The 13143-nt window shown below is 29.1% G+C and overlaps 1 protein-coding gene across 1 annotated transcript; it reads right to left on the bottom strand.

Annotated features, from left to right (window-relative positions):
* Nucleotides 1-7252: 7252 nt before the first annotated feature.
* LOC105125360 (uncharacterized) lies at nucleotides 7253-8715 on the bottom strand. Its single transcript, XM_011025764.1, has one exon. The coding sequence runs from the start codon at nucleotides 8625-8627 to the stop codon at nucleotides 7647-7649; it is 981 nt and encodes a 326-aa protein (XP_011024066.1). The 5' UTR covers nucleotides 8628-8715; the 3' UTR covers nucleotides 7253-7646.
* Nucleotides 8716-13143: the final 4428 nt, after the last annotated feature.

Below are 13143 nucleotides of genomic sequence, written 5' to 3'. Positions count from 1 at the left end.
TTATTATATCAAATTTGATCCTCAAACTTTTAATTGCTATATATATTTTGTTTTGAATATTTATTTTTCAATTTCATTTCTTAAAATTTAATTTTTATATTTACTTTGGTCCTCATTTTTATAATTGTTATTTGCTTTTCTCCTATTATTTTTTTATTGAAATTTTTTTCTATCAAATTTGGTCTTCATTCTTTTGATTGTTATTTATTTTATTTGAAATACTTTATGAAATGTTAATTATTATTATTTTAATTTTTTCATCTTTTTTTTTAGATTTGATTCATTACCATTGTAGGTTTTTCTATTTATTAACATGAATATCTGAATGAATTTTTATGTATATTTCAATTAATTTTATGAATTTTAAAATTAATAATAATATAAATTTTTAGTAATCGAACTTAAAATCACATAAAAACAAACCTATTAATTCTAAACTCTGAACTACCTATTAGATAGTTTTCAGTATAGGTTTATTGATTCCAAGAAAAATAGTCACTAAGAGTTTCAATGATGTTTGTAGAATTGCATAAGAAGAGGAGTTTCAATAAGCCCTGGAGCATGTAGTTTCGGTTTTGGAATTTATCTCCAACATGCCCCCTTGGCCAAAAAGGTTGGTTTTGAACATAAAGGTTGTCCCGCCATAGCTGAAAATAAATGGTTGACATTGGCTGGGTTAGTAAATTTGCAAGTTGATCCTCAGTGGATAAAAAGGAGATGCGAAGGTTTTTCACTTAAAAACTCGATCCATATTGAAAAATTATTTTTTCAATATATTTAGTTCTCATATGAAAAAATAAATTAAAAAACAGGTAGATCCAATATTCAAGTTGAATTAAAGAAGTTTCAATGGATTTTAACCAATGTAATTCAGTGATTTATATTCTAATTCAATGCTATTACGAGCAATAATGTGCTATTGTTTGCAGCTCAAGCTAATTAGAGTGGCTTTGTGGTTTTGTGAATGATACAGCATCTTCTAATATTGTAGGGTGTTTAGAAATATGGTTGTTATTATTTTTTAAAGTATTTTTATTTTAAAATATATTAAAATAATATTTTTTATTTTAAAAAAATTATTTTTCCACATTAAAGTATCATAATAATATGAAAACATTAAAAAAAAATTAGTTTAAAGTAAAGAAAATTAAAAAAATATAATTTTTTTCAAAATATTTTTAAAATATATGTGTGTGGGTGTGTATATATATATATATAAAATGTGGGTGTGAGAGAAAGAAAAGGATCAATCTAGTCCACATCATTAGACCCTTGAAGAGAGTGATTTCATGTATCGCTGAAAGAAACCCATAACTCACCATGGACTTGAGCTGCTAGAGGATTTGTTTGACAGCTTACCAGTAAATATGTACTTAGTTTGATGCATGAATTTGTTAACATGGTACACATCAAGAGCAATATCTGGACGAGTGAATCCCAAGTAATGCAATGCACCAGCTGTGCTTCGATAGAAATAAGAATTAGAAAAATCAAAGTTGTCGGGCTAAGATAAAATACAGGGGGTCCTCATGAGAGTTATGAAACCCTCTTGAACAAATCAACCAATTCAATAAAATTAGCAAGTTAATTAATTGATTCCAGTTGATAAAAAATATTGTGATTTTATTATGTGAAAAGAAAATATTATAATATTATAATGATACTATTTTAAAATATTTTTTTCTTGATAAGCTATATCGAGTAAAATATTACTCAATTAAAATTAAAACTTAAACTTTAAACTTGATTATAAGAAGAATCCAAACTGGAAAGTCTTCAAGCTAACCTACCAGATTAGATGAAGTTTAATGATATTATCAAAAGGTTATTAATAACACACCATCAATGATTTGTTCTTAGATTTTTTAATGTATCTACGTAAAAATTAGATGTTTTCTCCAATAAAAAAATCCTATAAAAATAAATAAAAAATAATAATAAAGAAACGTGGTGTTGATGAGATAAAAGAGTTTCATTTCAAAAGATACTTTTCTTGTCTTTCTTTCAAATCATCCAATTTTTTTTGTTTTTTCTATTAATTTTTTTTTTTTGGGTGAAGGGCATATAACCAAAGAGTTATATTTTTTTCATAGAAAAAGTTTCAAGAATTATCCTAGAAAATCATTCAGTTCCCTATTATTTTTTTAAAAAAATTAAATTCACTTTTAATATATCTGTAGTAGATAAAAAATGGATTTTCTTTTATTGTAAATGAATGATAGTTATGATGGAAAATCAACAAAAAGACCAGGTTACAATCAAACATGAAAGTACTGGGATTCAATATTATTATTTTTTTATTGAAAAAAAGTAAAGGGATTAACTAACTAACTATTTCATTGAAATATAGAGATTGAATAATAATTTACCTCTCTAAATTCAATTTCATTTAATAATTCCAAGCAGAAGTCATTGCAATTGCATAGAAAATCTACTTGAGTCCAAAAAATGTGTTATGTTTATGATTTAAAAAATATTAAATTATCTTAAAAATATTTTTTAATAATTTTAATACGTTAATATGAAAATAAAAAAAATATTTTTTAATATATTTTAATACGTTTTTATATTGAATTCGAGTGTTTAACATTAGTTGGAAAAAAATATTTAATTTTGATAGAGATGTTGTAGTCCAAAAAGATTGGTGTCATTCTTCTTTCTCTTTTTTTATTTTTATTTTTATTTTTAAGTATAAGATGGGTTATTGGACCGTCAAGGTGCGCAGGCCCGTGCCATATCAACCCAATTTTCTTCCGGTTGTGACATGCTCCATCTTGTCCTGATCTTTTATATCCTCGGCCAACATATAGCCATGATCCATACCCACGGGCTCCTATTGTGTTGTATTAGCCCACGGAACATATATTTTTTTAGAATGTTCTTGCGGCATGCATAGGAAGTGCATTGATAAAAATATTTATAAAAACGTTAACTTTAATTCAAAGAAAATAAAAATAAATAAATTATTATTTAAAATAAAAATAAAAATAAAATCATCTACATATAAATCACATATATAACGTGAAAATGTATATAATTTTCTTTCTCAAGGCTTCATTAAAATTTATCATGATTACATTGTCTAAAAATTATTTATATTTTATATTAATATAGTCTGTCTAAAATATACATGTATTTTTTCTATAAAGGATTTAAAGATAACATAAAAAATAACCAAGAATTCCCTGTAAAAACAATAATAACCAAGGTTCAATGTAATAATTTTTTTATTTTTTATGTAATTTAATTATTTTTGGAATAATATAGGCATTAACAAAAAAATTATGAATGTTTTGACAAATCTCGATGTAAATTTATTATTTTTTAGATTTTAATCACTGGTTTTCATGGATCTATTTTTATGTATTTTCAGAGTTTTTATAGTCAAAATAAAATATTAATAAGGTACCATATAGGTTGTGACTGATTTAAAAATATTATTTTATATTTTGTGTGATGTATGTATAGACATGTAATAAAAAATGAAATTAAGTTATTTTTAAGACAAATATAATAAAGTTGAATTTATTGACACATGTTATGTATTATGATATAATTTATTTTTCCTTTTATACAAAGTAGAAAGCTTTAAAATTTTTAGATGTAGGATTTTATAAAAAAATAAATAAAATTTTGATATTTATTAATAAAATTATCTTAAAACATGTGATGATTTTCAAAATTTAAAGGTATTTTTTATCAAATCAAATATTTTGACGTAGAATTCTTGTTTTATGGATAATTATGAATATTATGGATTTGAAAAAAAAGAAGAAGAAGAAATCAAGTCAAATGTGATTTAACAATTTACAATAAAAATGCAATACATTTACTTCTTTTTTTTTTTAGCTTGAAATTAATATTTGTCAAATGCAATTCTACTTCGTGTGAACTTCAATCATGTTAATTAAGAATTATAAAAAGTTTCGCTAACATACTCGTAGCAGTGTATTTGCCCTTTATGGACGTGCGAGTACAATAACATTATTACCAGAGCAACAACAACGAAACACTTATCGAACAAACCCAGCTGACTTTGAACGGGCCAAGGCCTGGCCCATAAATCATCTAAGCAGCTGTTTCTCTTGGGACACTTCAGATTTCGAAAGGCTCTAGCTAGCATTAACAGCACTTGAAACGTGTATTGAGTACAAGTCAAGCATGGACCGAGCCCACTGATATTTCTGTTTTGTTTTTGCCGTAAAAAAGGATTTTTGAAAAGTTTTGGATTTTTTTATATTTTTAAATTATTTTGATATATTAATATCAAAAATAAAATTTTAAAATTTTAAAAAATATTATTTCAATATATTTACAAGTAAATAATATTTTAAAAAATAATTATTATTATTTTTGTTAATTTTATAAGACCTTGTTAGAATTATCTTGTCAAAATATTTCTAACCATACTAAATATACGTGTTATTAATAACCTATTTTTTTAGTCATTAAATCATGAATTTTATTTTTTATCATTAAATTTTAAGTCAATTTTTTATACATATTAATTGAATTACGAGGGACATGATTTCTCTCACAACCGTCATGTTGTTAATAGACTGTTAAAGATGAGATCGATATTATTATTATTATTATTATTATTATTATTATTATTATAAATGTGTGAATTTACTACATTCATTACTACCTGGAGTACCTATTTTTTTGAAGGACCATAGCTGCGGGGAAAAAACTCCATTATCACATCCTTATTAGATATTAGAGGGAATTACGGTGCCTCCATTATTCCATGCACTTATTCCACCAACAAATATATATTAATTATACAACCAATTATCAAGTTCAATAAATCCACCATCATTTCCAAATTACACTATATTCACAATAATTGTAAAATTTACTCTTTTAAAATTATGTAAAAAAATCATCAAAACAAAAATCACATCTCGTCCTAGAAAGTATAGAGTTTCATAATTGAACTACTCTATTTTAAAAACCTCAAATGCTACGTATTTGAATAAGACTATTTAGCCGACTCTTTAATTTTAAATTTAAGATCTCTTATATATAAAGAATTAATTATATCATTATTTTAGAAGAAAGATATGTAGTCCTTATAGGATAAAAATTAGAGGTTTTTTCTTGTAATCTTAGACTTCTATTTTGCTCTCGCCTCTACTTTGTGTATATAAGATACATCTTTGCTTTGTATAATATAATACATATTATATAATAAAGCATGATATTTTGATGTTTTTAAAACAGTTATGTTTCTTATTTGCTAGTTCTTTGTTTTTTTTTTATGATATCAAAACAGGTTATAATTAATCTATATTTTATTTTAAGTTTTTTATAAAAGACTCTTCTAAATATATTGGTATTGATAACATCAACAGATATTATAATACTTCAGAAGAAGAACAAAATAATCCAAACCAATATCTAGGCTTAGTATTGTTGAATGAGCTCAACTATCTTTCTTGGTCAAGAGATGTGACAATTACTCTTGGTGGAAGATCCAAATTTGGTTATGTTGATGGTTATATCAAAGCTCCTTACCCTTCCTCACATATCTATTAAGCGTGATAATGCAAGAATCAACTTGTTATATCCTGGTTACTCAATTCTATAAAGAACAATATTGCTCAAATATTCTGCTATTCAAAATCTTCAATGGATCACTCGGAAGTTTTGAAGGAAATGTATGAAAATCAAAACAATGCAACTCGAGTTTTTCAAATCAAAAGGAATCTTGCTAATCTACATCAAGACAGCAAGACTTGCATGCAATGGCTTGAAATTCTAAAAGGTATGTAAAGTAAACTTGTATTATATTATTCTCACGCTATTGATGTTATAGTATTAGAAAAATGAGATAAGGAAGACAAGATATTCCAATTACTATCTAGTCTTAGTCTGAATTATAAAGATCTTTGAAGTCGAGTTCTTATTAACTTTGAACTTTTATCTTTTATCCCTTGCGAATGTATATATTACAATACAATAAGAAAAAGCTCATAGAAAGATCATAAACCCAAAACCAAGAATAACCTTATTAGAAACTCGTGTTCATGCTATTACTAAACAGACAAAGAGTAACAAATCTTACAAGAAAAAATTAATAATCTTTATGCTACAAGAACTATATATATTTCTCTTAAAATATTGTATAATCAATCCCTTACATATCAAAGACTTAAAAATTAATAATTTTTATCCTATAAGAACTATATATATTTCTCTTAAAATATTGTATAATCAATCCCTTACATATCAAAGAATTAAAATTAAAAGGTCGGTTAATATTTAGTCTTTTTTCAATATTATAGATAGTTCATTCTCAATCTCAATATCCACCAACATGAAGCTTTTAACAGAAAAAAATATAGACTTAAATGTAAATTTAAAGCTTATAAAAAATTAAAAACATCAAGGAAAATAAAAGGATGGATCGAGTCTAACCCGAGGTTTTCATATCTCCAAGTAAAATATTTTCTCATGTCTCGCGCTTTCAAAGGAAATGATCCTGCAAATTTTTATTTATTTACCCTCAAGGATTTCATATAACCGACATAAATAACATAGTCAAGATCCATGAGTCACAGATAGGATAGGGTTTGGCAAGAATTGAATTTTTTTAATAATATTCTATATTTTCTAATATAAAAATAAATTTTAAAAATAAAAAATATATTACTAGAGATCTACAGTCTCGCGGTCAGGCATGGCACGCATCTAGATAGGATCAGACGACACATTTTGAGAAGCTTGCATGCCCGTATATAATTCCAAAAGCCCAAAGCCAGTGCTGGCATGCACACACATATTGCTTAGCTACCTGCTGCGGCATACATCATTCAGAGAGAGAGCACACGCAACCGAGACAGTTGCAGCACGGACCCTGCTAGTGGACGTTAAAACGACCCCGTATACGTGTACGGCACCCTATCCGTAGCCACCTGTCCCAGCTCGTGCCCTCCCTCTCGTAACAAAGTACACCGCACCCACCCTGGCATGCAATGATGCAACCTCGAGCATGATCGCTCTTCGGCTAACCTTTTTAAGCTTAAACTCTATCTCTTACAGACTATTATAAAACAAACGTACGGGAAACCCAATCAAGAGCCGCGTTAGCCCCCTTTCACCGAACTAGCAAGAGATAACCCCCCCCTGCTGCCATAACTCGAAGCTTATCATTGCAGTAACTTTTACGTTTCCATATGGAAAACAAAAACAACTCAAAAAATTAAAGAGAGAATACACGGCACATAAAAATATACATAGCTCAGAATAGTGCCCCGCGAATAATTAAAGAGACGATATACTGAATAATATGATTACAAGAAGCTTTCCTTTCCAAAATGTTTCTCATGAACGAATATCTGGACTTGAAGAGTGAACATAAAACACCCAAAGAAGACGAAGATAAAAAGATAAGGAGAGAATAGACCATCAGTGAGCAGTAAAAAAGTTATAAAGAGTAGACATCAGAGAGAAGCAGCTGGACCCCCCAAAAACTATGCACAATTTTAAGGTTATGATCATCACCAACATCATGTCCAGGCTTTACAGCTTAGGGTAATTAACAATAGTAGTAGTACTACTTCTTCGGTCATAAAATACTGATAATATCATATCACAAGGTAGCAGCTTGCTGGCCTGGTTTCCTTGTTTTTCTCTTTAGTTTACCGGCCCAGACAAAGAGCAGCCTTGACGTCTAATCTCCATGCAAAGCCACCAGTATCCATTCTCCACACATCACACGGCACCGTAATGATCGAACTCTTCTCCTTGCCACCAACCTCACTCGAGTTATACTTCTGGTATTGCACCCTAACCCTGCACGTGAAAGCCTGGTGACCTCCTAATGTTACCGTTACCGGTGCCTTCTCCTTTATCCCCAACCACACAAACACCTGATGATCTCCTCCCACCCCTTGGCCCACCATCTTCCTGTACGCCTCGTTTGTCCACGTAACTCTCCCATAACCGTCAGATATAAACCCCGGGCACGTGTCCTCCTCCAGATTAACCCTCTTCTCCTTATCAGTACGCCCTAGACCATCCACATCCACCCACGTGTCGGTCACGCATTCGAGGGTCACACATGACCCCACTATATTCATCACTCGTGGCTTCACAACTGTCCGATCTGCCGGCACACCAAAGCCCACCGACTGATTATGACCAACAGCGTGATCTTTCACATTGCCACCAAAACTAAGCCACGTAGGCGTACTCTCAACTTGCTTTGGCGTGAGGGAACACAAACCTACTTCAGACTTAGGTTCTTTCGCCGGGGAATCTTTCCGGCCAGGTGCTTCCGGCAAGAGAGGCAAAGTTACAAAAGAATTAACCACTACCTTATTCTCTTCCCCTGAAACCTTTTTCTTTCTATTACTACCGCCACCACTACTACACTTCTTGGTATTATTACCATTACTGGTATTGTTGTACTTTCTCTTTCCTCTTCCAGACCTAGGACTTGCATCGCTCATTTCTGGCGACGATCCACCAACTGAAACAAAAGCGGTTGATGACGGAGCCGTGGACGGTTTAGGCGCTATTGGCCTGAACCTTAACATTATCCGGTCCACCTTGGACATGTCGTACGCTTCTCCACCACCTGCATATCTTGCAATACAACACCCTCCTCTACCATCCATCTCTCTCTCTTGAACTCAAAACCCTCCTTATTTTCTCTCCCTCTCTTCCTCTATCTTTTAGTTTTTCCTAAACGAAGGCACTAAATCCAAGGTGGTGTAGTAGTGGCGTTTTATAGGGACTGTAGGGATGACACGCACTAAGGTGAGGACACGTGTGATTGCACTGTGTTTAACAGCGCAGGAAGGGGATTAGTTGGGGCTCACAACGTGGCATTTGCAGCGGTTTCCTGGGACCCACTAAAATGAAAAGATCTTTGGCATTGGGCCTACCTGAACAACCAATTAGATCACGAGAAGTGTTGAGTTCTAAGCTAAAACAGGGGCACGTATGTTTTTTGGCTTTTGTGCATGTGCAAGCTTCAGTTTTGGGGGCTTTATTATTCTTAATTTTTTTATTTTTTATTTTTGGAAAAAAGTATTTTCTTTTTCTGGTAGTTCGCGAAGGGGGACACGTGAACCAATGGAATTTGGATAGAACAATAGAGACAGGTTTCTATAAATAGTAGAGAGGATCTTACCACGTGGACGGCGGATGTTGATCAGGATCTTTTGGAGTTAGAGATTGACGTCAGCTTTGGGCTGTGTTTAGAGTGGGGGGGGCAGGGAGGCGATTCTTGTTCTTGTCCCTCTAATTGGTGAAATGGAAAATGACCGGTTCTCTCTCTTCAGCCTTCATGGTTTTTATTATGTTTTTTGCTTTACATTATCCCTGGGAGTATACTTTTTGGTGTTTATTTTTGCAGTTAAATGGTGACGTTATTTTATTTTTAAATTAATATTTTTTAAAAATTTTAGATTGTTTTGATATGTTATTATCAAAAATAAATAAATAAAATATTATTTTAATATAATATCAAATAAAAAATAATTTTTATGTAATTTCAAATAGTACCTTGATATTTATAAAAAAGCCCCGTGGCGCTTGAAGAAAGCGTATTTTGCAAACTTGCTACAGAAAACACTAAATCTGTCAAGGAAATCATCATTCCTTGAAACTTAAAATTATATTTATTATAGTAGTGTGATAATAAAATTATTATTAACTTATAAAACTTTTGAATTAGGAATTGATATTATCTTTTCAATATGATAAAATTGTTTTTTTCAAATTAATGCATATTAAATTTATTATCTTTTCAATATAATATAATTGTTTTTTTCAAATTAATGCATATTAATCTTTTATTTTTTTGCACCATGAAATTAGTCTTTTTAATTTTTTTTTAAAAAATTTACAACTGGGCTTTCTAAGTCATTTTACCTTGTTTCCTGGTTAATACAAAGGACACTAGGGGTATTTTTTATATTTGAATATTTATTAAATATAATTTAATATTTTAAAAAAATTAATAATGCATGCAATGCATGGGTTAATAGGTTGGTGCCCCCACCCCTTCGACCAACATGTTTAGAGTTGTCTAACCATCAAATATCATTTTTTATTATAGTATTTTTTCATTTTTTATTTTGAAAAAAAATCATAAAATTATATATTTTTTAAATTTCACTCCTTATAATTTATAATATTTTAAATTTGTTTTTTATTTTTTTATTGATATTTGTTTTGTCTGATATTATTTTTAAAATTATTTTTCATAATTTTATAATTTTTTATTTTTTTCCTATCAAATTTGATTTTAATCTTTTTAATTTTTTTTTTACTTTCATAAAAAATAAATCAATTTCAACTTGTTTTATTTTTTTAACTTCCAGATTTAATCATCATTCATTTGATTGTCATTTTTTGTTTGAGATTGGTTTTTAAATTAATTTTTGATTTTTTTTTTATTTTATTCTTTTTAATTCTTTTTATTCCTATTAGATTTGATACCTAATTTTTGTATTGCTATTTTTTCTGGGATAATTTTTAATTTTTTCATGATTTCATCCTCCATGACTTCACTTTTCTTATCAAATTTGATACTATTCTCTTGATTCCTGTTTTTTTATTTTGATTTTTTTAAAAATTTATATATTTTTAATTTTAATTACATGAGTTACGGATTTTAAAAATTATTCTAAATTTAAAAGATTTGTCCAAACTTGTTTGATTTTTTTTATTACCTAACTTTTTCTAGTTTTATCATTTACTATTTATTCAATTGAAAAACAGGCTCTCTCTCTCATATATATTTTGTGAACTCTATCACTAATGTTTTAAATAATATAAATTATCTCGAATCTTTTTATATATGTGTTTTGTTGAATTTTTTTAATTAATTTTTTTAGATTAATGTTTTTTCTCAATTCAATACATATTTGAAATATATTTAGTAATTTATAAAATTATATATTTTTATCACAATCTCACCCCCTCCAATTTTTTCAATCTTCCGAATTTAGTTTATCCCCGTGGCCTTATCAAATGGACACACAATGAGGTGCTAAACTAAATTTTTTTCATCCACGTGGCCCTATCAAATGTACCCACGTGCTACTGCCACAGGGACATTCAATCATTTCCGAACAAGTAAATAGAAGTAAAATTCTTTCATAGAGTTTTTTCTTAAGTTACTACTGTTCACATTAAGACGGCTCTGGCTTCCAAGACCTCACAACATCTTTGTTGTCTGACGGGTCAAGGTGACAGACCATTCTTTATTCAATAATCTCCGCATTGCAAATTTCTCGTGGCCCCTGGAAATATTACTGGAAGAATTGTAGCCGTCAAGATCGCGAGCCAACACTTGATCAAGAGCGTCCACCTATCGAACGTACATTAATTGACATCACCAAATCGTACGGTATAGATTTGTGAGAAGAAATGCAATGAGTGATTGCCACTTTGGGTGGCAGAGGCTGAACCAGTGTCTCTAAATCTGCCCCGGATTGTGTTATTGATATGGTTGGCTGGTCTACGTTTCGAGCTATGAAAGCTTCACTCTCATGGAATGATTGGGCTGTGAAATATGGAGCAGTGCATATCGCAGGTCAACATCAGCGCTCTCCCGACGGATGATCCATCCCCTCCTCCCCGCTTCATGTTCTATGATCATTGGCTCAATATTGTCGTATTATATTTAGATGTTTGTGAATGTTGTAGCATAATTATTACATCTGATCTCGAAGATGATCTGGTCAAGTAGTGGGGTTTTAAGTTCTGGAGCTCAGCTTCATCTGGAGCACATCAATTTGAAATAACATTATAAAATTTTAAAAAAATATTTAAAATTTTAATTTTTTATACATCAATTTGAAATAACATTATAAAATTTTTTAAAATTTTATTTTTTTATAAAAAATTAAAAATAATTCATATAAATATAAATTATACATGTTATGAATAATAAAATTTAAAAAATTTTATATTATATATAAAAAAATCAAAAATATTTTTATTTCATATTGAAAAAATATAATATTTTTTATGAATATTATATATACTAAATTGTTTTAAGTTTCACATTAAAAAAATTATTTTTAATAACAGCAATTTATAAATACAAAAAAATTAATAAAAATATATACATTAAAAAAAAAACAGACATACCTATCCTTTTCATCGGTTATTTTTGTGTTAATGTTCCTTGGTCAGGGCTCTCTAACTGAGAAACATGCACACATGAAATTCATGAACATGCTTCCACCACGTCAAACACTGACATCTGCACTTTGGAATGCCTTCTTTAAAACGACGTAGCAAGGTTGCGGAATGGTTTCGAAATTTCGATCATGATGTACAAATTCCATTGATAGGCGTAACTCTTCAAACTGATAATAAATTCACTTGTCCAATCAATCCAATGCACTCATTAATAATTTTACATTAATTTATAAAAATCAATAAAAATTATACATTTATGATGTTTCCTCAGCTGCCACAACAATTACGAATGCTGGTGAGGGCATGTTTCGGAGACTGAATCATATTATTTTTTATAATAATTCTAGTTTATTAATATATTAAAACAATATTTTTTATTATATTAAGTCAATAAAAAATAAAAAAAAAATTCAGGAAAAGCAATTAAACTCTGTTTTTTAAAATGTTTATATTTAAAAATATATTAAAATGGTATTTTTTATTTTAATATCATTATACGAAAACAATTGAAAAATATAATATAAAAGTAAAAGTAAAAAAATCATTAAAGAAAGCAATTAAATCACGGTACCAAATAATCTCGAGATTCATTGGAAAGTGTGTTTGGGTAAGACGCTTCGATAGATGCAACGATCCAAGTCTGAAAATTTATAAAAACCGTTGACCAGACTAGTGGGTTTTCCTGAAAGATTGCTGGTACGACCGCCAATTTTTTCTCATATATAAACCCTTTTAATTTTGTGAGGTTTTTATTATTGTTTTTGTTGAGCTGGATTATTGTTTGTGCTCAGTTTAATATAAAATAATTAGGTAAAAATTAAATAAATAAGAGTTTGTATTGGATTTTAGAATTAATTAATATAATTAAATAACATTACAATGCTCTCTTGCAAGGTCTCTAAGATCATCAAAATCTTATTGACTTGAGTGAGAGGTGTACTTGTGAGAGGTTATTATCATTGTCTGTATCTT

The sequence above is a fragment of the Populus euphratica genome, unplaced genomic scaffold (assembly GCF_000495115.2).
Source record: "Populus euphratica unplaced genomic scaffold, PopEup_1.0 scaffold22.1, whole genome shotgun sequence".
Taxonomy (NCBI): domain Eukaryota; kingdom Viridiplantae; phylum Streptophyta; class Magnoliopsida; order Malpighiales; family Salicaceae; genus Populus; species Populus euphratica.
This window is presented reverse-complemented; position numbering and strand designations above follow the sequence as displayed.

What these genes read in the sequence shown, in the direction of transcription:
- LOC105125360 (XM_011025764.1), bottom strand. Translation starts at nt 8,627, where the DNA reads ATGGATGGTAGAGGAGGGTGTTGTATTGCAAGATATGCAGGTGGTGGA.